The 27,308-nt window shown below is 36.1% G+C and overlaps 1 protein-coding gene across 21 annotated transcripts in view; it reads right to left on the reverse strand.

Moving 5' to 3' along the window:
* LOC118681060 (uncharacterized) overlaps positions 1 to 27,308 on the reverse strand; it is a 449,031-nt gene that overhangs the window by 285,236 nt on the left and 136,487 nt on the right. For all 21 annotated transcript variants that reach the window (XR_011398016.1, XM_070113069.1, XM_070113060.1 and 18 more), the window contains one exon: positions 3,255 to 3,394. Coding sequence is in view for 20 of the 21 variants with exons in the window: in XM_070113069.1 (XP_069969170.1) it covers positions 3,255 to 3,394 (140 nt within the window). In the remaining variant the exon portion in view is untranslated. The remainder of the gene's footprint in view (positions 1 to 3,254; positions 3,395 to 27,308) is intronic.

The following is a 27,308-nucleotide window of genomic DNA, read 5'->3' on the forward strand; positions in this document are numbered from 1 at the left end:
ATATACAAAGACAATCAAAAGACAACAAGTGCAACGCAGAAGGTGAGCTACTAATTAGTATTATAGAAGAAGAAGGGTGGTGTGTGCTGAATGGAAACACAAATGGTGATGAAGACGGATGTTTCACATTTCTTCCCGAATCAGGACAGTCTGTGATTAACTACGTAATAATAGGTGTTGAAGACTTAGTACAGGTAAAATAATTTAGAGTGTTGGATAGAGTTGAATCAGACCACATGCCCATAATGTGTAAATTGAAGAGTAAACTAGCCCACAAAAGCAAAAAAGAAGCAACAGAATCTGGAGAAAAAATAGTGTAGGATGATGACAGTAAAACGAAATTCCAACTTGCTACTATAAATAATGTATTCAGTGAAGATGCTTCCATCCATAGAAACTGGGAAGAATTGAAAGAAGTTATCAACAAAAATATGTGTAAGAAAACATGGAAAAGAAAGATAGGTGAAATTCAGCCGAAAAAATGGTGGGGTAAAGAATGCAAGAGTAAGAAAAGAAAGGTCAAAATTAAGTTAATAAAATGGAGGCACGGCCAAGCAACAAAAGAAGATTACTGGTGAAGATGGTATCCCAAATGAAGCATGGGTCTTTGCACAAGGTAATACCCAAAAAGAGATATGCAACCTAATGAAAAGAATATGGAATGGAGAAGGAGTACCTGAAGACTGGAAAATTGGGCTAGTTGTGCCACTGCACAAAAAAGGCGATAAAGAAACCGTGGAAAACTACAGAGGCATTGCACTTTTGAACACGGCGTATAAGATCTACGCAATGATCTTGAATGATAGATTATTAAACGACATCGACGGGAAAAGAATCCTTCCAGACACTCAAGCTGGTTTTCGAAAGGACAGAGGAACCATCGACAACATCTACATATTAAGACACGCAGTTGAGAAAGAACTTGCTAAGGAAAAGGGGAAACTCTTTGCTTTTTTCGTAGACTTAAAAGCTGCTTTTGACTGTGTTGACAGGAAAGTGCTCTGGAGCGCAATGGAGAAAAGTGGAGTAAGGCATGGTCTAATCCAAAGAGTCAAAGAGCTGTACAAAGAAACCAAATGCAAAATAAGAGTAGATGGTAGGCGATCGGAGGAATTCTCTACAAAGGATGGAGTAAGACAAGGATGCCCCTAAAGTTCTACACTCTTCATAATTTTAATAGCTGATCTGGGAATAGAACTAAGTAAAGAACAAACCGGCGGGGTTGTCATAAGAAAAGATAAAATTTGTAGCCTGGAATATGCTGACAACCTAGTGCTGTTCGCGACCAGTTAAGGAGAGTTAAAAGATATAATCAAGAGAATTATTTAGATAAGAAAAAACTGATACTGAATGAGAATAAGTCCAAGGTAATGGTTTTTAAAAACGGAGGCGGCAAGAGAAGAAAAACTGACTGGTTCTGGAAAGGAAGACAGCTAGAAGAAGTAAATGAATTCATCTATTTGGGGTACCTCTTCAAGAGTAGCGGAAAAAATAGAGCTCATATCAAAGAAAGAGTCAAAAAGGCTGTTATAGTGATGAAACATACTTGGAGTATAGTTGAGCGTCTTTTCAAGAAAGACTATCTAAAGAGAATAAAAATGTTCGACAGCCTTGTAGTCAGTATAATGGCATATGGAGCCGAAATATGGGGGTGGGAAGATGTTGAAGAGATGGAAAAAATTCGGAAGAAGTACCTCAAGTGGAAACTAGGATTAGAAAAATGTACACCGGACTGCATTTTGCTGGAAGAGACTAAACGAGAAAAGCTAAGACTAAGATTCGCAAAACTGGCTGTTAATTATGAAAGCAAAATTATGGAAAAAGAAAGCCTGGTCAAAGAGTGCCTGGTGGAAAGATGCAGAGGAAGAGGAGGTAAGGAAAGCCTGAACTACAGAACGAAGTTTTTAAATGAATGTGGACTCAGTCAAGAAGAAGTTGATGCAATAAGAGACGCTGGTAGGTCAGTTGGAGATGAAGTCAAAACGCGAGGAATGGCTGTACAAAGGCAGCTTCAGTGGAACAAAATCGAAAAGCTGAGGTACAACCAAAGATGCTCATCTATATACTCAGGCGAAGTCCCAGAATACTTAAAAATTAGCGAAGATTACGCGTTAATTGCAAAAGCAAGATGTGGAACGTTAGAAGGGGCAAATAAAAAATGGGCTGACGACAAAGTAAAAGTATGTTGGTGGTGTGGTACAGGCAAAGATTCAATAGATCACTGGAGACAAGAATGCACAGAAACTCAAAGAACCGTATTATCAACGGAGGAAATCCTGAGCCTTGAAGGTGAGAAGGCAGCAGTAACCTGGTTGAAAGAAATTGCAAAAAAAAAAAAAGGAGGCTTGAAGTGTCATAGATACGGCCAATGCAATGTAAAAATTTAAAGATTAAAATTAAAGTTTTAAAGACTTTCTAAAAAATAGTATTTAAAGATTTTCAAATTAATAGTTCTAACCATGTATCTAATATTAATATGCAAAAGTTAATAACTAATAATTAATAGTTAATAAGAATAGAATATAAGGTATCATGTCTCTAAGTCCTGTTTCTAGGCCCTGGTGGCTGAAACAAATAAATAATTAATAAATTAATAAATAACCGTAATATAGGGTGTAGGCATGATTAGCATTCGATTTTACCGATTTTAGTAACTTTGGTTGAAAAGGCTTTTATAGTTTAAAGGTGTCCCTTCTTCCTGCGATTCCCTGTACCATATTACAATTTTATATGTTAATTTGTGGCTCCGATTTCTCTCATTTACAAAGCCATCTTCCTTAAGCTGAAGAACACGTGTACCAAGTTATCGATTGTACGACAAGCGGACAGTATTCAATTCGTTTCCTTTTCATTTATATATATAACATATACAACTCTATATCTACCTCAAAGACTATACTCTGTTGCAACATGTTGCGAGAGAATAAACTTGTTATTTACATTATATTGTATATCTATGTACATATCTGTTAACAACTTATTTAAAAGCTGTCTATATTAATTTCGTCACATCGATATTAAAGTGACCTAGCTAATCATACTCCAAGATTTTTTTGTTAATTACAATAAATTAGTTAGTTACTGATCTTTGGTACGCTAAATGTAAAACATTATGGATATATAATATTAACTGTCAATCTAAGGTTTGTGTGGAGATAAATAAAAGTGGTAATTAGTATTGGAATTCAAAACTATTCGCAATAAAAAATTAATGGTCTGTTTAGAAAACACTAAAAAGTATAAAATTGACCTACCTTGCTGTTCAATACGGTCTTTTCTCGGATCTGTCCAACTAATAAAAGCTACTGCGAACCAATCACCCATTTGTGGACCTTCTATTAAAAGGTGTTGTTGTTTTTCATTGGATTGAAACTTCACATTGAATATTTTAGATCTGAAAATAAAATTGAAATTAACTATACTGAAGCCTGTTTGTATAATAAAGTATAAACATTAAAGAAAGTTTTAAACGTTTCAATTCTCTTTATAAGACGGAGTTAACCAATTCACTACTACTACACTTGTGAAGTTGCCCCACTTACATCAATACATATTCAAAGATATCTTTTTGTTTTTAAATTCTACATTTCATTGTAAGAGTGGCAACATTCATCATGCTATATATTTTTTTTTTGAATGCGTAAGAAAAAGATGAGCACAAAGGTCCTCACAGTTGGAAGAACAGAAAGCTTGTATACTAGTACATGGGTCCTCACATTTGAGAGAGAAGGAAGCGTGTATACTGGTAAAGATGGAAAAGAACGATAAAACTAAAGCTGAAACGGATGACTCCTTGCAAGGAGATCCAGATATGCACGATGTAATGCATGAAGTGGAGTTGAAAAAATGTGCAACGAGTGTAGAAATAGATTCAGAAAGCCTAGTCGCAAACGCATATTGGGCAGACCGGAGCAGTTTAAAGTTGGTGTGTGGCTGCTTGCATCATGTATGGAAAAGCGAAGATAGTCAAAGCTCCCGAACACTTCTGGTTGTTTCGAAGATTAGAATTCCTAAAGTTCTCAACGAGCTGCACAACGATCCAAGTGGAGGGCACTTAAAAATCACGACGACTTTGGAGAAGGTCAAGAAGCAAGTATAAAATTAAAGCGCAAAGTATATCTGAGTAATATACGAATTAATATTGCCATTGCTGTTGTTGTAACTGTTGCTGCTGCCACATCTATAAAACCTTGTATAAGGGAAGTAATAACCATTTCTTTGGTAATCGCTATTGTCGAAACTAAAAAAAATAAAAAATAAAACAATAAAAACGCTTTGTAATACACAGGTACATAAAGCTGCAATCAAATTTAACATTGGAAGAATTAAAAGTAAAACTTTAACAAAAAAAACAGCAAAGTAAAAAGATATTACCGTTTTGTTTCAACATATTAAAAAAAACTTGTATTTGTACAACCAAACACATTAGAATTTCTATCTGAAATTATATTTAATCAGTTCTTTAGAAACAACATAAAATTCAAGTACTAACCGTCTTTATAAACCCCTTTTGATGCTATAAAAAAATTAATCAGGTAAGGAAGGGGTAAGTTCGGGTGTAACCCAACTTTTTATACTCTTGCATTTTACAAGGATTAAATCCGGGAAATACCTTTAGGTGTTGATAAAACTTCATATTAAAAAATGTTTTTATAAAAATTTATTATTTGACGAAATAATCGTACATAAATTACGATCAAATTTGGTATTTTATTAAGTTATATTATAGGTCATCATAGACCCAGTTAGTTTTATAACTATATGATACTTGCCGTAGCGAACATTATATTAAAATCATCCTCAAATGAGATATATCTGACAAAAATTTAACCGAAGAGGTGCAAAACGTCAACCAAAAGATCGCAAGTGATTATATTAGGGAGATGAGATTAAGACCAATGTCTAGACCAAAACCAATCATGTTCAGCGGTTTGTTAGAATAATGAAAATTATTATATGTAATATAATATGGTTTTACATATTTTCGCCATTAAACTAATGTAAGTCCAATATTATACATTTATTTAATTTGCTAAGATATCTTACATATTGACCGATATATACCGTACCGGAAGTTTGAAAGCCTTTTATTAGATAAATGGGAAATTGATACGATTTTATCTGGTTTTGACATTACTATATATTATAAATAGAAACAGATGCCCTCTGAGCTTCATTAAGGTCCCATATCGTCAAAAATATATGTACAGAAGTATAAGAAGATACACAGAGATGTACCGAGGAAAAAACGATTCTTCAATTTTTCACATACAGAAATATTATTATGAGGAAATAATTCTCTCCTAATTTGAATAATACATCTCACACAACACAACATCTCACATAACCGATATATCTGGGATCCACATTTCCGGTATCTGGAGGCTTGAATAGTTTTGGTTCGATGTTAACTGTTTTAGACATGAGATGGCATACCATAAAGGCAATATTCGTGCAAAGTTGCATCCCTATATATTAATTGGTGCTTGATTTGCACACTAGAAATTGAGAGAATTAGATGTAATTTAAAGTTGTATTATATGGGAGGTAGGCGTTGTTGTAGTCCGATTTCGTCCATTTTCGCCCATTTTAGCACTGTAACGTGGCAATGTTAAACTAGTTCTAGGTACCAAACTTGGTTGTAATTGGTGTAGTAGGTCCGGAAATTTGATCACTCAAAAGTGGGCGGTGCCACGCCCACCATCCAAATTTGACACCTGTTCCTTTAAAGCCCTCTTATACCATTTCGGGTGTAAATTTTTATGTCTGGCGCATTTAGTTATAGATTTATCGCACTTTTAGTAGTTTTTAACAAAACCGTTATATGGAGAGTGGCCGTAATTATCCTCCAATTTCACCTATTTAACGAGGGTGCAAGAAATGTCGAAATGCTTGAATAGTTGGGGAGATATATACATTACATTTTCAAATTACGATTCGTTGTACCAAATTACAATTTTATACATGTTGCAAGAGTTTAATAATATTATATTTAAAAATAAATCAGACAAAGCGCTAACCTCAAAATTTTTTTTCAAAATAATGGCGTCCATGGAAATATTGTATAGATGTAGCAGCAGGAACAGTTACAACAACAGCAATGACAATATTAATTCGTATATTACTCAGATATACTTCGCGCTTTAACTTTATACTTGCTTCTTGACCTTCTCCAAGGTCGTCGTGATTTTTAAGTGCCCTCCACTTGGATCGTTGTGCAGCTCGTTGAGAACTTTAGGAATTCTAATCTTCGAAACAACCAGAAGTGTTCGGGAGCTTTGACTATCTTCGCTTTTCCATACATGATGCAAGCAGCCACACACCAACTTTAAACTGCTCCGGTCTGCCCAATATGGGTTTGCGACTAGGCTTTCTGAATCTATTTCTTCACTCGCTGCACATTTTTTCAACTCCGCTTCCTGCATTACATCTTGCATATTTGGACCTCCTTGCAAGGTGTCATCCGTTTCAGCTTTAGTTTTCTCGTTCTTTTCTATCTTTACGAGTATACACGCTTCCTTCGCACCCAAAAGTGAGGACCGTTGTACTAGTATACAAGCTTTCTGTTCTTCCAACTGTGAGGACCTTTGTGCTGGTATATACGCCTCCTGCTCTTTCGGCTGTAAGGACGCTTGTGCTGGTTTACAAGTTTCTTGCTCTTCTGACTGTGAGGACTCTTTTACTGGTAAACAGGCTTCCTGCTCTTCCAACTGTGAGGACACCTGCGCTGATATACGTCCAGCTCTTTCGCTGCAGACAAACACTTCCAGAACGATTCTAACGCAGCATAAATAACCTCTGCTAAACATTGAGCCACTTTGTCTTCTAATTCTAATTAAAATAAATATTCCTCAACATTAATGCTTTTTGCTTCCATGGCTCTTCACCACTAAAACATTCTGGCAACTCGGAATTTCTAGTTGAATCTGGCAATTTATCGTCGTTTCAATTTTGTTCAATTTCAGTTATTTTATTTATAAAGAAAGAAGTAACCGATACATTAGGCAGTGGTTACCAATTTATAACCAAACCAATAACTCATAGCAAATGATGAGGTAACCGTTGCACCACTTTCCTGTAACCAATGGCTAACCAAACAAATATCTTACGAACCAGTTTTCTGTAACTTATAGGTAACCATGGCAATAAACAAACAAACTATTTTCAGTAACAGAAGTCTAACCAACCAAATAGCCAATGAAAAGGACGCTGTTAACCAAAGAGTAACAAATAATTTTCCAAAATAGTTGGCAAATTAAAGCAGTCAAATATATGTAGCATTTGCGCAAAGCAATTAGTGAGAGCGAGTAAGATAATCACACCGACGTGTAGTGAAAAAAGAGAAATAGTTACTTTTTTCCCTTAAGGGGGAGTCGTACTCAAAAGAATCCCGCTTAAGTACGATATGATAATTACGTTCTGTTTGTTAAAAGTAGCCATTAAAAATATAAAGATGTAACCTTTTTTAATAAAGTTTTATTTAATAAAAGAAATCAAGTAAGAAATGGCTAAGTTCGGGTGTAACCAAACATTTTATACTCTTGCTACTTGCAAGAAGCTAGGACCGGAAAATTCCTTCAGGTGTTGGCAAAACTTCATATTCAAAAATGTTCCGAAAGAATTTAGCATTCATTATTCGACGAAACCATAAATAAATTACAATAAAATTAGGTATTCTCTTGACTTATATTAAAGATCCTTAACTTAGACTTAATTTTATTGCTATATTTTACTTCGCGTCAGCCAAAACTATATTATTAAAAACATCTTCAAATGAGATACATGTGATATCAACTCAACCGAAGTGGCTAATTTCCTCTTTTTGACAGATCGCGCGTAACTCGTGTAATGCGATCACGTTATTTTTGTTCAGTATTATTTGGCATTTCATCATGGAAAGACGTTTACAAATCATTTAACTTTATTACGAAAATTCACGTTCTGTAAAGAATGTGTTACGCTTATGGTCTACATAAGTGGCCTACTGAGCGTACTATTCGCAACACCATCACCTATCTTGAGACCCAGCATTCATTTATGGGTAAATACGGTCGAATGCGATTACCGAATAAACCACGTTCAGCCCGCAGTGAAATAAATATAGCGGTCGTAGCTGAGTGTGTACACGAAGATCGTGGAGAGTCGATTCGGCGTCGTTCGCAACAACTTGGCGCATTTTACGTCGAAATCTTTAATTGAAAAGAAATACAGCTTGTGTAAGAACTGAAGTCGCTCGGGTGAAATGCTCGAACGAGTCATCGAAAATTAAACTCAACTCAATGGGCCACATGAGACGTAGCCGCGGCAAACATTTGAGAGAGATAATTTTCGAAAAATAAATGCCAAAGAATGTTCTTTGGAATAATAGACATTCCCCATTAAACTTGAATTTTCAGTGTTTTGTTCTTTGAAAAAGTAGAAGATCTTAAAATGGGCCACCCTTTATTAGAATTCTTATTTATTAGTTCTTTTCATCTGATTTTATCTATTTATACACGATAATGTAAGGTGCTAGGGGAAAATGAACATAGCAAGTTCAGTTGATATAACATAAGTAGGCTGCTAGATATGTTAGGTTTTTTACTTCAAATGCCGTGATTAGTTTCCAATTTATATCTTTTCGGTTATCCACCTTTTGAGGTCATGGGTGTCTTCAGAGTATCAAGGAAGATGTGTATCAAGTTTCATTAAGAAAAATGTTGCAACTATCTAAATGGTTGTTTGTAACACCTAAAATTAATCGAAATATATAAAGTATATATATAATATGATCAGAATGACGAGCCGAGTTTAAATCCGGATGACTGTTTGTCCGTGCAAGCAACTTGACTAAAAATTAAGATAACTTGATCAAAACTACAAAAACATTAAATTTCACATCCACGATTGTATGGAAAATCTTTATCGGAATCAGTATAAAACGATAGACGGAGCACTGCCCAGTTTTAGGTAAAATTGGAAATGCACGAACAAACCTAAACCAAATTTAATATGTGACATTCTTATGTAACAATTATAAATTTCACAGTATATAAATCAAGCGTCAATGAAGATAGGAATAAAATTATGCCGAAGAAGTTAATCGAAAGTACACGAAAGTCACGCCTAAAAATGTCCGCAGAGATCATAACCTTCCAATATCCTAAGTACCTTAGTGCGACTTAAGTGATTTTTCACGTTAAATATCGGTCAATAGGGGGGTTATTTTAATGAAACCCCGGGAACATCTCTTTCTGGGCATTCCTGATTTATGGTATACGTCATATATACAGACTGAACAAAAACACTGAACCGTCTTTATCACTGGTTCACATTACTATGAGTAAAGGATGTACTCTCAATTTCATTAATATATCTCATACATTGGCTGATATTTTTGGTAAAAGGTCAGCAATAGTCGCCGACTATCATATGCATAACCTTGATTGCACTGTTTGTAGAATGTCTTTATTAGCAATTGATTTGTATACTTTAAAGTGAAAGAGACATCAGACATAATTTAAATTATGTTATATGGCCACGCCGTCAGTAGAATCAAAACTAAAACTCTATTCGCCATATGCTACGCAGGGATCCTCAAGAACATCCGTAGTAAAGTAAATCTGAAAGAAGCAGGTGTTAAGATTAAAGGGATCCGCAAAACAAGAGCCGGGGCGCTACTATTAGAGCTGGAGAAGGGACAAACTGCAAAAGCCAATTTCTGTAAAGCACTCAAGCACACCTTTCAAAAATCCGCAGCTCTGGCCAAAGCGAAGGCTACTATAGAGATTAGAGATGTCGATTCATTTACAACAAAAAAAAAAAAGTTGCAGAGGCTGTAAAAGAAATGAATGGGTCCTGCCCATCGAAGACTTGACGATCAACATAACGGCACCTCACACAAGAAAGCAGGTAAGGGCGTGTATAACGCTTCATCAGGATAAAGCTGACACACTGATGCGAAAGACACGCATTAAAATTTGCAGGGTTAACTGCTGGCTGCGACTTAAAGAAAACGGCAAAAGGTGCTAGCGCTGCTTTGGACCAGGGCACTTGACCTGGTACAGCTAAGGGCCCGACAAGAGAGAGCAAGGTACTTGCATAAAATGTGGCCAACCAGGTCGTAAATTAAAAGAGTGCACCAAACCCCCCATAATGCTGCGAAGAGGCCATACACGAAAAACCCGCACAATGTACGGTATATAGGAACTATAAGTATAAATGAATATTCTAAAGGCCAATATGCATAGATGCAAGGCTGCTGATGCTTCACTCTCGCAAATGGTGATGGAGAATGGTTACGACTTAATCATCATACGCGAGCAATATAAAAAGTAGGAGAGCGGAACCTGGTTAGAAGATAGTAGCTCAACCGCTGCTATATGGCTACAACCTGGTAGTAACTTCGGCAGTATAGGTAAAGGGAATGGCAATGGTTTTGTATGGGTCAAATGCGACCTTTTCATAGTAATTAGCTGCTACTTGACGCCAGCGACAGATTACTTGACGCCAGCGACAGATTACAGAAGATTACACTGGCAGCAATCATCAGTATATATCTTTTACGGTGGACACCGGAACAAACACCAAACAGTACAGGAAAAATATTGGAATCCGAAAATAAACGTTTCGAAACTAAACAATTCGAAATTAATCACCGTAATAGACGACTATAACCCATCTAGCAGCTCCCCCAAAATTGCAAGAAAAGTTGTCGAGCACACAATGCTTAATATAACAAGAGCCTGTCACAAATTAATTCCCAAGACTTCCCACAGCAAACACAAAGCAGCAGTTTACTGGGGGACAGAAAATATCGCTCAGCTCAGACGCACATGCCTTCGCCTTCGTATACGAGATCCAGGCGCAGAGCAGTCGCATTTCGAGAAGCCAAGCAATATCAAGCGGCGATAAAGGAGCTGAAGCACACCATCGATGATAGCAAAAAAAGAAAAACTCCTGTTGACTTGGGTACAAAATAGTAATGAAGAAACTCGGAGTTCGAGCAAAGCCACCTGACTAAGCCGCTGTCAAAATGGATCACATCGTAAGCGCACTCTTCCATACACACGAAAAAAGGATAAGTGATCAAGAACAGACTACAAGACTTCCACAAATCCCCCAGTTCACCCTCGAAGAGCTACAACTGGCCACTGGCAGTTAATGTTAAAAGTTTTTAGAAAATTTTTTTCTTACCTTATATCGATCGGAAATTTAATTCTCTAAAAAAAAGTTCCTGTTGTAAAGTTACGTAAAGTTGATAGCTTCTGAGATAATTGCGATTTTCCTCTAATTATTTTCATAGGGAATTCTATTTTCTACTGCATTAATGTAAAAACAATTTTTCTAGAGTTGATTGTTACTGAAATAACGACCATTTCGCTATAGGGTAAGAAAAAAATTTTCCAAAAACTTTTAACTTTAACTGGATTTGGTAAGCCTAAGATGTCAACGGAAAATTTTTTTTTTTCTTGAAAATATTTTTCTTTGTTAAAAAAAAAATTTTCGGTATTAATAATGAAAATTCTAAAAAAAACGGATTTTCGGCCCACCCTAGACAAACTTTACTAATTCTAATATAATCAAAAATTTTAAAATTCTTGTTCTATATAAAACGGAAACATATGTATTCAATTATGATATCTTTCTTTTAGAAGTGTAAACGTCACAGTATGCCCACATACTTAAAAAACACAGAAAATTCAAATTTGATGGGAATGTTTATTATCATTCGAAAGAACATTATTTAGCATTTATTGTTCGAAGATTATCCTTTTCAAATGTTGGCCACGGCTACATCTCAGATATTCCATTCGTTGAGTCCAATTTTCGATGACTCGTTCGAGCATTCCGACTGGTAACTGGCGAATGACACGCGTGATGTTTTGCTCCAAATGCTGAACCGAAGCAGGATTGTCCGCATAGACTTTAGACTTTACATATCCCCACAAGAAAAGTGGAAAGTGGCGGCGTCTCGTTGAAAGCAAATGTCGGCGACATCACGAGCTTCGTTTACAGGCATAAAATAGTCGCTTATCATGGTGCGACAACGATCGTCATTGACGGTTACTTTCTTACCGGAAAATTTTTTGAAGAAATATGAACCGATGATTCTACCGGCCCATAAACTACATAAACTATTGTTTTTTCTGGATAAAATGGCAGCTCTTGAATTTCTTCAGGTGGTTCTTCGTCCCAAATGCGGCAATTTTGCTTGTTTACGTACGAATGGAGTCAGAAATGGGTCTCATCGCTGAACAAGATTTGGTTCGAAAACTTCGGATCTTCTTGGAACTTTTCAAGAGCCTATAGAGCGAAGCGATGTCGCTTGGGAAGGTCGAGTGGCTTCAGTTCTTATATAAGCTGTAATCTTTACGTTTTCAATTTAAGATCTCGACGTAAAATGCGCCAAGTCGTTCCATACATCAGTCCGAGTTGTTGCGAACGACGCCGAATCGACTCTCCACGATCTTCGTGTACACACTCAGCTACGACCGCTATATTTATTACACTGCGGGCTGAACGTGGTTTATTCGGTAATCGCATTCGACCGTATTTACCCATAAATGAATCTGGGTCTCAAGATAGGTGATGGTGTTGCGAATAGTACGCTCAGTAGGCCGATTATGTTGACCATAAGTTGAGCGAAACGAGCGCAATACATTCTTTACAGAACGTGAATTTTCGTAATAAAGTTGAATGATTTGTAAACGTCTTTCCATGATGAAATGCCAAATAATACTGAACAAAAATAATGTGTTAGGTTTACACGAGCCACGCGCGATCTGTCACAATAAGGGCTTTTGGAGAAGGTGCCTTTACTTGGATCACCCGTTATAATGAGATATTCCGTTACCGAAGATTTACTTTTGCATGCAATGTGGCTAAGATTTCACCGTGGTGACTATTTTGCTGTATATATTTTTTACAATTGACGGTCAGAAAGTAAAAATGGTTTTGCTTTCGTTTGTTTAATAGTTAATAGTTTTGTTCACCTAACGGTTGTTTATGTAAAACTAATCAAGATACATATAGGGTTATACTATGTTTTGCCATAGATTCTGTTACAAAGTCTAAAATGCATTCAGTGAGGACCAATTAGCAGAAAAAAGTGGCATTATTATACGAAGTTGTAACACCCAGAAGGCAACGTCGAGCACCCTATAAAATATATACCATATAAGTATGGTATAGGTGATCAAGAAAACGAGCTGAATCAATTTAGCCATGTCCGGGTATCCGTCTGTCTATAAATATGCGAACTAGTCCTCAGTTTTTGAGATATCGATCTGAAATTTTATACACTTTAATTTCTCCCCAAGAAACCGCTCTTTTTTCGGAACCACAGATATCAAGCATGTAGTTGTATTTTGAAAAATATATTCATGAAACATGCAGACAACGGTACAATCTTCGAACAAATTCAAGGTCAATCGAAGTTAACGTTTGTTCTTGTTTTTATACACTTGCAACACTTTGTTACAGAGTATAATAGTTTTGTTCACCTAACGGTTGTTCATATCACCTAAACCAAGTGAATGTCTGTCTGTCCATCCGTCCATCTGTGCAAGTGATAACATGACTTAAAATTTAAAAAAACATATAACGTTTATAACTAAGCACAAAACCAAGGTATAAAACTATTATTTGGCACAAGGAATCGCAGTTTAAATTTTTTTTAAAAAGTTGGAGTGGTACCGCCCTTGAAGAGGTTTCATGTACATATTTCCTAAGGCACTTAAAATACAATAACAAAATTCGCTCAGGATAATTCTCTTAAGCATTCCTACCGACATTGTAAATGAAATCGCATGATAAACCTGCGAACTCCCCATGTAACGGTTGTATTAAAAACTACTAAAAGTGCGATAAATCATTACATAAATATACTAGAGATATTAAATATTATATCAGAGGGGATACAAGAGGGCTTTATAGCAGCCGGGGTCAAAATAAGACGATGGGTATGGTACCGCACCCATTTACGTAAAACCCATATTTTTGGACCTACTCGACCGATATCGACCAAATTTTGTATGTGATTGTATATATCAAGATAATATGATATATAATATGTTCCAGTGCAATTACAAGTACATCAATCTACAACCACGCTTACCTCCCATGTAACACTATTTTAAATTCCATCTGATTTTTTCACTTTCTTGTATAAAAATCAAGCACCAATGAATGTATGGGAAGAAACCTTTGCAAAAATGGTGCACTTAAAGTAGGCCACCTTATTACCAAAAATCGTTAACATCGGACTGTTCAAGCCACCAGATACCCCAGTTCCTACAGCGAACCTTTTATCGAAAATATCGGGCAATCTGTGAAAATGTTATTGAAATTCGGGGCAAATCTGTTCCTGATAACATTATGCCTGTATGTCAAGAATTGGTTTGAATCGGGTAAAATCTTCTCTTAGCCACCATATACAAGTATCTAATACAAAGATCAAACTTCTGGTGTAATTTATAACGCATATATCGGTAAATATGTGGGTTATCTTAGCGAAAACGAGAGAACGTGTTTTACCAATAGCAATGTATAAAATCGGATGAAAACTTGGCCTAGCCTCCATATAACTAATATCACGATTTTAGAACATCCGGCTGACATTACTCCATATACATATATTGGTGATGGTATGAGAGGTATCTTAATGAAACCCAGGGAGCCTTTTATTAGTATGTGAATCAATTAACCGATACTCGTTTAACTGAACAATTCGTTTAATTACAGGAAACCTGCTTCATTAGACAACCTAATCAATTTGAAATAATTCATATACCTTCTGGTATGTACTTTAAGGTTTTTTTTTTATACTCTTGCAACCTGTTGCTACAGAGTATAATAGTTTTGTTCACCTACCGGTTGTTTGTATCACCTAAAACTAATCGAGTTAGATATAGGGTTATATATATATAAATGATCAGGATGAAGAGACGAGTTGAAATCCGGGTGACTGTTTGTCCGTCCGTCTGTCTGTCTGTCCGTCCGTGCAAACTGTAACTTGAGTAAAATTGAGATATCATTATGAAACTTGGTAGACATGTTTCTTGGTACTGTGAGACGGTTGGTATTGCAGATGGGCGTAATCGGACCACTGCCACGCCCACAAAACGCCATTAATCAAAAACAAATAAATTGCCATAACTAAGCTCCGCAATACGATACAAGACTGTTATTTGGTACACAGGATCACATTAGGGAGGGGCATCTGCAGTTAAATTTTTTTTTTTAAGTGGGCGTGGTCCCGCCTCTCCTCCTTAAACCTATTTAATGTGCATATCTCTTAAACCGCTAATGCTATAATAACAAAATTCACTGGAAGCAAATGTTTTTAGCACTTCTATTGACGGTGTGAAAATAGTTGAAATCGGGTTGCAACTCTGCCCACTCCCCATATAACGGTACTGTTAAAAAATACTAAAAGCGCGATAAACCAAGCACGAAAAACGCTAGAAAAAAAATGAAAATTAGACAGTGGGCGTGACACCGCCCACTTTTAGGTGAAAACCCATATCTTGGGATCTGCTTAACCGATTTCAACAAAATTCGGTACATAATGTTCTTTTCTATATCATGGTGCGAAAATGGGCGAAGTCGGACTACAACCACGCCTATTTCCCATATAGCACCATTTTCAATTCCATCTGATTCTTTCACTTTCCACTATGCATATCAAGCAACAATGATTGTATAGGGGTAAAACTTTGCGTGAATATTACGTTTAAAGTATGCCACCTTGTGACCAAAAATTGTCTAAATCGAACCAAAACTGTTCAAGCCCCTAAGTACTAAATATGTGGACCCCAGTGCCTATAGTTGACCTTCTACCGAAAATATCTGCCAATCCACAAAGAAACATCAAACGAGTATACCATTTGACTTTGCGAGAGTATAAAATGTTCGATTACATCCGAACTTAGCCCTTCCTTCCTTGTTAATTTTAGTAATGATAAGATTAAGTCTGTAATTTTTTTTGTATATTGTTCAATCTACATGAAATAACGTGCTATAATATATTCCTTAATTCACACAATAATATGAATAAAAATATATTTCAAGTTATGTTTCCTGTATGTGTTTTAAAGCTTCGCAAAATGACGGAGGCTTTAGATGATTATCTTCTTTCTTTTTCTCCTCAACTTAAGCCCCATCACCATCACCAATAAACATAAGTATGTTTTCAATTGTTTTTAATTAAGCGGAATATTTACACGTATTTTGTGTGCAATATATTTTAGACTGATTGGTTCAAATAAGCGGGAAAATCAATTGGCCAGCAGTCAATTAAGCGGGAGATACTGTAATATAATTTTAACTGACGCGAACTAAAACTAAAACTAAAACTAAGGCGAAGTTAATGATCTTTAATATAAGTCATATAATATTGTATAATATATTCACGATTTCTTCGAACAATGAATGCTAAATTGTTTCGCAAGATTTTTATACTCTCGCTACATTTTATACAGAGTATTGTTCACCTAACGGTTGTTTGTATCACCAAACTAATCGAGATAGATATGGATTTATATATATTGAAAAATCTCAAGCCTTTTTGAGATGAAATAAAATGTTGGGATGCGCAACTTAAATAAAAAGTGCCAATTGCCTGTGCCTAAACGAAAGGAAAATCTCCGGTTAAGTTAAAAGACGTGCGTTCGCGAGTGTGGTTTTATTACAATAGCATTCTTTATTTAAGTATATTATAATTTAGCCTAAACCTTAACCTAACGGCTTAAGCTAGTGGTAAGTATGTATTACAAGTAGAAAAGGGGTAAGTATAAGTATACATATTTCAACAGTTTCTTTAATTCATTGTAAAAGATTATTGTAATAGATAATGTGTTCTGTAATAAGTATAGTATAGTAAAGGTAAGTATTTTTATAGCATAAAACATTTATAATTAATTTCAACATTATTCAATTACTCTTTATTTTTTTTAAGTTTATTTTTAACATATATTTTATTTTATATACGAAAGATGCTTGACGCAACACCGGCCATCTTGACAGGATCATGATCCTTCAATATTGATGGGTAGCAGAGCGAGCTTGTGGATAGGGCGCTTACATACAACCATTTGTTGCGCTCCTGAAGGCTCGTAACATACATTTTGGACCATTGTCGCCAAAACCGTTGCTTGAGACAGCAAAAAAGTTGCCATCTCTCGCAGCAACGAATTGGGTCCGTTGCCACTTGTGCTGGTGGTAGTGCTCGGAGGGAGCACCCTATGAGTAGGTATGCTGGAGTTAGCGCTTCGCCGTCGTTGGGGTCCTGACTCAACAGTGCGAGGGGTCGCGAATTGAGGATGACCTCCACTTCGGACAGCAGTGTTCCCAGCTCTTCGGCTCATTGCGCGTACGATGAGATGTTTAGCGGACTTTACTGCCGCCTCCTATAATCCGCCGAAGTGCGGCGCCCTCGGTGGTATAGAGGAATTTGAACCCTTCTTCGACGGCGAATCCCATTAGTTGGGGTGACTAGGACAGAAACGCCTCCTGGAGTTCGCGCAGCTTGCGGTCGACGCCGACGAAGTTGATTGCGTTGTCGCTGTATATTGTTTGGGGCATCCCTCGGCGACCAGAAACTAATTCTAAATGTACTGCCTTTGAAGTGAAGCAAACGAAAACTGCGATATACGTTTTCACGGGTGGTATTTTTAATGTAGTATATATTGGACCACAAAAATCTACGCCACATATGAGAAAGGGTCGTAGCGCTCGAAGTCTTTCGACTGGCAAATTTGCCATTATTTGGGTTTGCAACTTCGGTTTGTAATGAAAACAGTGTGTACAGTTTCATATGGTTCTACTGCATGCTTCTCTGCCATTAATCAGCCATATGCGTTCTCGAAGAAGCGCTTTTGCCCCAGCGTGGTGATTTCGAAAGTGCAGGAACCGTAAATAAGTGTTAACGAAATGCGAATTTTTATTCAGTAATAAGGGGAATTTGGCATCGTATGGGAGGGGTGCATTTAATATGCGACCTCCTACTCGGATTAATTTGAATGAAAGCGACATATCCGAGTACTCATGCAAAAACGGATTGAGTTTTTGCAAGTTTGCGGGTAGCGTGGTGCCTTTAGTCAGTTTTTGGATTTCATTCGCAAATTCTGAATGTAGGACCACCTGAACAATTTTCAAAAACTCAAGTGTACTTCATCTGATGTCAGATCCCTTCCCACAGTAGGCCATTTTAGTCGTCTAATCCACTGTAATAAATATGCGACCACACGAAGCAATTTTTGATGAGAAGAGATTTTTTCGATAAAGTCCATTATTGCATTGTCTTTCACATTTGCAGCTAGTGTGAAAGTATTTTTCTTCTTCTCTAATGCTTCGTCTTCTGGTAAGAGCTGGAAGTGAGTGTTTATTGGCCACAAAGCGGGGTCTTCTAGGAGAACTGTGGACCGCCAAACTATATCGAATGATTTAATTCGTCCACGTTGCAGCCCCGAGACACATGATCCGCAGGATTTTTTTTTGTTGGCACATGTCGCCAATGTACTATGTCAGTCAATTCTTGGATTTCGGACACTCTATTTGCGACAAAGGTTTGTAATGTAGATGGATGTGTTTTAACCCAATGCCCAAAATGTAATTTTTTCGAATCGTCGACTCAACATAGGCGCTACTCGTCACCATAATTTGGCAAGAAGAGTTTTTATGTATGTATGTAGTATGAGTTATAATGACTTTTCAGTGCAGTCACTGTCGAAAAATTTAGGGTGGTTCGAAAAACACTTCGTTAAGGTGAATCCTGCCGAGTTTAATATTTTAATTACCGCACTTCTTATAAGATCTAGAGACTCAAAATTTTCAGATCCCGTTAATAAGTCATCAACATAAAAGTCTCTATTTATGACCAATGAACCGAGTGGATACTTATTTGTATTAGCATCGCTAGGCATTTGTAAACACCGTGTTGCGAGAAATGGTGAAGGCGCAGTGTCGTAAGTGACGGTGTTAAGTCGAAAAATCTGAATTTGCTCTGAGGGATGCTCTCTCCACACAATAAGCTGACAGTTTCTACTTTCTTCATGCATAATTATTGGGCGGTACATTTTTGTAATGTCTGCCGTTAAAGCGTACTTGTGTAAGCGAACACGAAGAAGAGTTGAGTATAATTCTTCTTGGATGGTTGGACCTACCATCAAAAGTTCATTTAATGAAATTTGAGAAGAGGTACGACTCGACGCATCAAAGACAACTCGTAATCTCGGGATCTTATTATTTGCTGGGCTCATGTGACCCAGTGCTTTATACTCATTCATGGAGTCCAGATACATTTTACGAAGTTCTGGAGCTTTCAATGTTCTTCTCTCCAGGGCCTGAAACCGCCAAACTGCGATTTCATAGGAGTGACCGAGTAACTTACGGTCAGCTTTAAAGGGCATTCTGACTTGAAGCCTTCCTGAAGGTAATACTTGAGTTGTATTAACAAAATACTTTACACACTCTTTTTGTTCTGCTGTGAATTTGTTGTCATTTGTTTCTGAAGGAAGTTCCTCCAGAGCCCAAAACTTTTGGACTACTGAATTTATTGACGTTAAGTCTTCTTCAGCTTGGCATAATGTGCTGTTTGCTTCTGGAGGAGGACTTACACTGCTGACGTATTTGCCAGACACAATCCATCCCAAAAGAGATTTCTGTAGCGTTAGTTGATTAGGTTTAATTTGGCCAACAGCTAGCAGATCGAAAAAGGTTTCTGCTCCCATTAACATATCAATCTTTTGGGATTTTTGGAATTCTGGATCTGCCAATTTAATATTGTGCGGAATTTTCCAGCCATTAACATTGATGTTATGGTCTGGATGATTTGCCGAAATACATCGCATAATTCAGAACTCCGCCGAAAATTCGAAACTATTTACCCGGGACTTAACAAATGCGCTTAATTTTGCCCCGACTTTGGTGTTGGAATTTCCAATTCCTATAATATTTAACGTCCTGTTTTGACGTCGAATCCGCAATTTTGGGCCAAATTCTCCGTCATAAAGTTGACTTGTGATCCTGAATCCAACAACGCTTTAGCGGGCAGGTATTCTCCACAGCTGGTTCTCAAAAGAATAACTGCTGTTGCCAACATTACACGATCTGGTACGCTTGTTGTATGCAAGGCATGTGTAGTTGTTGTTGGCTGTGGAGGAGGTGCAACAGCAAGTGAAACGAGATACTGGTGCAGTAACGTGTGGTGGGATCGATTGCACACGCGACATTGATCCGCCCTGCACTTGGAGACCGTATGTCCCTTACGCAAACAATTTATGCATAAGGGTACCGATTTGACAAACTCAAATCTCTGTTGCACAGAGAGAGTTTTGAAAGTGGGACAGGCGGTTAAATAATGGTCCTTTGATTTGCACTGCTGACAAGCCGGCTGCTTTGTATTTGCAGCAACTAGAGCTGACTTCGTCCTGTCCATTTGGGATTGCTTAATGTGACTTGCGCTGGCTGCGACTATGGGTCTCGTCTTCGACCACGATGCTCCTTCTGCTGATAGGTGCTGGTACCGTCTGTTCAAAGTATCTTCACAATCCTTCCACAATGGGAGCTTGTCGTAATCCAAATGTTCTTTCCGCTTGGATCGGGTAACAGAGTCAGCCTTTGTCATGACTATATGTATGATTATCGCATTTGTTATACGTTTCTCATCGCCCAACGATAGCAATGAGTCGTAAACAGCTGACACTTTATCGATCAACGCGCGCAATGAAGGTGCTGATGGCTTCGGGATAGTTGGCAGCTCAAAAAGTTTTGAAATTGTATTGAAAAATATCAAACATTTATTATCGTATACTTTTTTGAGACTTGCCAATGCCTTCGGATAATTTTCATCCGACATTTGAAATGCCTTTACCGTTTCCAAAGCTTCTCCAGATAGACAATTAATCAAATGGTTAAATTTTTCAATATCTGGGATATTTGGATCATTATGAACCAAACTCTCAAACAAACTCATGAAATTTTTAAATTCCGAATATTCTCCCTTGAATATTCAGCCTTGAGCTGTGAGATGTTACAAAGGATGTTTCGGCAATAGACGTTCTATTTTTTGCTAAAATTGTTTTAATTATTGCCTTGGTTTCAACAATTATGTCCTCCAACTCTCCTCGGGCCATGTCGTCTTCATCAATTTCTTCAATCTTAGATTGGCATTTCATCAATTTTTCACTATGTGAATTTAATATGTCGAGACGACATTCCAATTCGATTGGATCTAGAGACATAGTCTTCTCCAGAAGGCCCGTTTTTATGCGCAAAATGCTACTTTTCGCCACCGTCCTTTGACGCTTTAAGGATTTTAAGTCGATCAACTCCTTACTTGGAGAGAGGTTGGCGATAGTTGGCTTTGGCTTGCTCATTTTGGCTTTTTTTAATTAAAATTCACAGAAAACGATATAAGTTGGCACAGAAATAAATCTGAAATATTAGGAATCGATTGACGAAATCGAAAAAAAAATATCGATTCCCAATTGTACGAAAAGCCAAACCAAAGATATGCAAAATGAGCAATAGCACAATTAAAAAAAATTTTTTTTTTTTTTGAAAGCAAGAAAATTTTTTTTTTTTTAATTGAAAATTTTGGGATAACCGAGAAAATTTGCCAAAAACACTGACCAAATTGTAAAACTTTATTAAATTTCCAATTATAAAAATGTCGCACCTTAATATTTTCGTATAAATAAGGACGCTACCGCAAGTCCCACAATCCCTTTTTCACTTCAAAATGCATATGCATAAAAACGTATTTGAATAGTATATAATTTGTGTATAAAAGATGTATATAAAAAGTAGTGAATTAAAGGGAGAGCCAAAAACGGAAAGTGTGCACTTGCTTTTGTTTTATTAAAATTTTATTATTTATCTTATTCTTTTGTTCGCACCACTTTCAGTAATTCGCACTCGTTACCTGTTGTGAATGCGTAGGCGGTTTGCCTGCGTTCACTTCCCTTTGGCAGAGGGTGCAGTTGCAGCTCATTCCCACGAAGCGTCAGCAGCAGTGGATGTAGCGTCAACGTTAGCAGCAGCCGGCCGTTGTTGATGTTGACGCAGCAGCGGTGACAATATCGGCGTTGACGCAAATCCGTACGGGAAAAATAACTAACGTTATATTTTTTTTTGTTTTTTGCTTTTAACGAACGGCAATTTTGGGAATTTTATTTATTTTTTTTTTTTTGAAACGGTCTTACCACTGTTTCGACAATAGTTAACGGCACTACGGAACGTTTTTTTTTTTGGAATGGCGGTAATGGTGAAAACAGCAATTTAGCGGGATTTTAAAAGTAATGTTTAATTTAATTTACCGCACTTTGTAAAAAATATATTATTCTCATCAAAAACACTTCTGTGAGTTTATTTGCGCACTCCACTGTACCTGCCGTTTTTAAACGAATTGCCGAATGTATAGATATCTTGTTACAGAAGCACTTTTGATTTTCACTTCACTTTTTCCCTTTTTTTTTGCTTGTTCTCGCACTAATAGGTAAGTATGTACTTTGTTATAGGATCTACCTAGGTAAGTACCTCTATATGCTGTACATATGTATATTCTGTATTAAATATTCTATTTATTTGGCACACACTGCACATAATTAGCTTTTAGTTTTTATGTTTGTGTTTTATTTAATTTATGATATTTTGAATTTTTTAATGTATTATTTCACCACTTTGCTCGTTTTTTCGCTGCACTAATACTTGTTGTTTGTATTATTTTCAAAAAAAATTAAATTTTTATTTTAGCACTCGAAAACTAAAAACTTCGTATACCTATGTGTAGATACACTTTATTTATTTTTACTTAGGTTTGTTTTTAATCTTTGTTTTAATAAAAAATTTGGTTTTACTTTTGCCACTTGCAGTCATTTCCACTCACTTAACCGAAACCCGAAAAAGAGATAATGCACAGGCAATTGCAAACGAAAAGTTAAATTAGTTTTGCGAAAACTTATTATACACTTTAAATCTTAAGCACGCACTAAGTCCCTGCTCGGGCGCCATGAAAAATCTCAAGCCTGTTTGAGATGAAATAAAATGTTGGGATGCGCAACTTAAATAAAAAGTGCCAATTGCCTGTGCCTAAACGAAAGGAAAATCTCCGGTTAAGTTAAAAGACGTGCGTTCGCGAGTGTGGTTTTATTACAATAGCATTCTTTATTTAAGTATATTATAATTTAGCCTAAACCTTAACCTAAAAACTTAAGCTAGTGGTAAGTATGTATTACAAGTAGAAAAGGGGTAAGTATAAGTATACATATTTCAACAGTTTTGTTAATAAATTGTAAAAGATTATTGTAATATATAATGTGTTCTGTAATAAGTATAGTATAGTAAAGTATTTTTATAGCATAAAACATTTATAATTAATTTCAACATTATTCACTTATTATTTATTTTTTTTTAAGTTTATTTTTAACATATATTTTATTTTAGATACGAAAGATGCTTGACGCAACATATATATATAAATGATCAGGGTTCTGAGACGAGTTAAAATCCGGCTGACTGTTTGTCCGTTCAAGCGATAACTTGAGTAAAAATTCAGATATCTTAATGAAACTTGGTACACGTATTCCCTTTCACGGTTGGTATTACAAGTGGGCTTAATCGGACCACTGTCTACAAAACGCCATTAAACGAAAACCTATAAAGAGTCATAACTAAGCCCTAAATTAAAATAGAAAACTGTAATTTGCTGCAAGGGATCCCAGTGGTAAGAGGCATTTGTAGGCAAAAACTTTTTATTAAGTGGGCGTGTCCCCGCCCTCTAAATGGTTTAATGTAAATATCTTTCAAACCACTGACACTACCTCAATCAAACTGGCTGAGAAGAAATATTTTTATTTTTTAATTATGCACTGTGAAAAACTGGAGAAAATCAAATAAAGACCATGCCCACTTCTAATATAACGGTCATGTTAAAAGTTACTAAAAATGTGATAACTCACTGAACTAAGAGCCATAAGCATTTAATTTCACAATTGTACTATGGCATGGCAGCGCCTACTTTTTGGTTAAATCCTATATCTCAGGAACTACCAGACCATTTCCAACCAAATTTGGTCTGTGCGGCTACCTAATGATTTGTATTGTGAAAATGGGCGAAATCGGTTGACAATCACGCCTACTTCCCGTATAACAAACTTTTAAATTCTATCTGATTTTTTCACTTTACAGTATACAAATCAGACATCAATGCAGTTAATATGGGAAAACTTTGCACAAATAGTGCCCTTAAAGTATTTAAGCTAACTTCCAAAAATTGTCAAAATCGGACTATAAATTTTAAGGCACCCAGACACCAAATATGTGGCAAACAATGCCCATAGCTGATTTTTTATCGGCTAGTCTATGAGTTCTAGTATTGAAATACGGGGAGAATATTTGTGTGCCCTTGCGCCAAAAACAGGTAGAATTGGGTCAATACTTCCCTTAGCCAAAATACCTAATATAAAAATATTAAAACTTCCGGTTTATTTATGCCGCATCTATAGTTCAATATGTTAGAAATCTTAATGAAATTCCGAAAGAATCTCTTTCTAAAAAATCTTCAAAAAAAGCTGGCAACACTTCAAGCTCTTAAGCTGTAATTTTTTAGCTGTGTACATTTGTGTTTTTATTTTAAAAAATTCTTGAAGTTTAATTGATTTTTATTACCGTGTAATACAAATTTTTAGTGATTAAACTGACAGTTTCATGATAAGTATTAAATGTTCTGTTTTGTGCGGTATTAAAAAGTTTAAACTTTCCAATTTTTGGTGCCGAGTCAGCCTTTTGTTTCATTTTGTTTGTGTTTCAGCTGTATTGCGTTTAGCTTTTTATTTGTTACAGTGCTTCTAAAACTGCTCGCTATATTCCTTCTTCAAATTGTCTAGGTTTTAAACTTTGATAAAAAAAATTGTTCTTAATTGAATTTATTATTATTAATATTTTATTAACACACTAATTTATTATTTATCTATTAAATTTTGTTCTACTTACTCTTTTATTTGATCTTCATTCTTGTGGTTTGTTATGTCTTGTAACTTCCCCCATTGGTACATTAAAGGCGAGTCAGATCGCTACGTTTCATACTGGCTTTGTGATGGGCTTGCCCATATTAAATGTGCTGGACTGACTGGTAGAATCTTAGATTCTATTATCGACTGTAAGGGATTGCGTTGGTCCTGTTTAAATTGTAGATCTATTGAAATCGATCTATTTAAGGTTTATAGGGAGACACGCAATGGCTTTAACGAAATCGGTCGTGATCTTGTAACCCTCACTGAAAAATTTTGGCACTATGAAAAATTGTTCAAATCTTTTAAGTGCCTGAATGATTCTCACGAATCCTCTAAACCTGCTCCTAAGCGTAAACGTCCCTTCGATGAAGTAACACTTAGTTCTTCTGTTCAGAAAAGAACGTCTCCTCCCAATGACCTAATAAATCTCTCTTCTCCTTGCCCTCAAGGTGATAAGCCGTCAACTTCCAAAGAGCTCAATTCCCCAAAAGCTCTATCTAATGGTAATAAGTGTCTCACAATTCCAGAGGCTCCCCCTATTAACTTAGTAGCATCAGTTAATAACTTGATAGTTATTCCACCTAAAAAGTCTATATTTATTTCGAGACTTGCCAAAGATACCTTGGTGGAGGACATTAAATCTTACATTTCGTCACGTTTAAAAATCGATTATATCAATATACGTAAATTTAACTTCAATTATGATAGAAGTATATCATCGTTTAAAATATACGTATCTCTTGAAACATTCAAAAAGATCTTAGATAGTTCATTCTGGCCATCTGGGACTTTTGTACGCGAATTTAAACCTAAACTTAGAAGTCAAACTGAGGAAAACAGTGTTAAATTACCAAAAGCAACCACCGATATAAAAAACTGATTGGTAGAAATTCGCTAAGCATTTATTATCAAAATGTTAGAGGTCTTAATACAAAATTAACTGACTTGTATTTGAACAGTTCCAATTTTAATTTCCATATAATTGGATTTACAGAAACTTGGTTAAAACCTCACATTTTTGATAATGAGATTTTAAACAGCGAATTTCAAATTTTTAGATGTGATCGACTGAACAGAATCGGTGGAGGTGTTCTATTTGCCGTGCATTCCTCTATCCCATCTGAAAATATTCTTGTTCCAGGGACCGACTCATTTGAATTTAAATGTATTAGAGTATACGTTAATAGTTGCTTTATTTATTTAACCCTATCTTATATACCACCCCATTCGGACTTATCTGTATACATGCAGCATGCTTCTTTAATAAATAGTGCTACCTCGAACATTGAAAACTATAGAGGTATCGCAAAACTATCAGTTATACCTAAACTTTTTGAAGCTATCATCACTGACCATATAACTTTTTCGATTTCTCCGTTAATTTCCTCATCTCAGCATGGATTTCGTAAAGGGAACTCGACTAAAACAAACTTACTTGAATTTGTAAACCATGTATCATTGGGTTTTAGGGAACATAAGCATACGGATGTTATATACACAGACTTTAGCAAAGCTTTCGATAAAGTAAATATCTCGATTCTCATACATAAACTTGATCTGCTGGGCTTTCAGCCAAGATTCCTTCAATGGGTATCTTCCTATCTTTATAATAGAAGACAACGATTGATATTTGAGGATACACCTTCAGATACAATTAATGTTTCTTCTGGTGTTCCGCAAGGTAGTCATCTTGGCCCGATTCTGTTCTTGTTGTTTATTAACGATATCTCTTCAGTAATAGAATTCTCAAAAATTTTATTATACGCTGACGATGTAAAGCTTTTTAAATCATACACTTCAACTGAGGAAAGGTGTCTGTTGCAAACAGACTTAAACAATTTGGTTGCATGGTGTGATAAAAATGATTTGCCATTGAATCTCAATAAATGTAAGACGATGTGCTTTTTCCGTAGATCTGTGCACCCCTCTTCTTATGTAATAAAACACCATATTCTAGAGCAAGTTTTAAACTATGTTGATTTGGGAGTTAATATGGACCCTAAGCTTAATTTCAGTCTTCATATTGATACCATGGTCTTGAAAGCAAAAGCTGTCCTCAGTTTTGTTAAACGTTGGTCTAAAGAATTTAGAGATCCGCATATTACTAAAACACTTAATACACCTTTGATTAGACCTATATTGGAATATGGCTCTGTGGTTTGGAACCCTAGCTACCAAATCCATTCTGACAAATTAGAGTCGGTTCAAAAACAATTTTTACTTTTCGCCTTAGCGCATTTCCGATGGGATGCTAGGGTAAGTCTACCTCCATACACTAGTCGTTTAAAACTTATAAATCTACCTACACTTTCT

Source organism: Bactrocera oleae, chromosome 2, assembly GCF_042242935.1.
Source record: "Bactrocera oleae isolate idBacOlea1 chromosome 2, idBacOlea1, whole genome shotgun sequence".
NCBI lineage: Eukaryota > Metazoa > Arthropoda > Insecta > Diptera > Tephritidae > Bactrocera > Bactrocera oleae.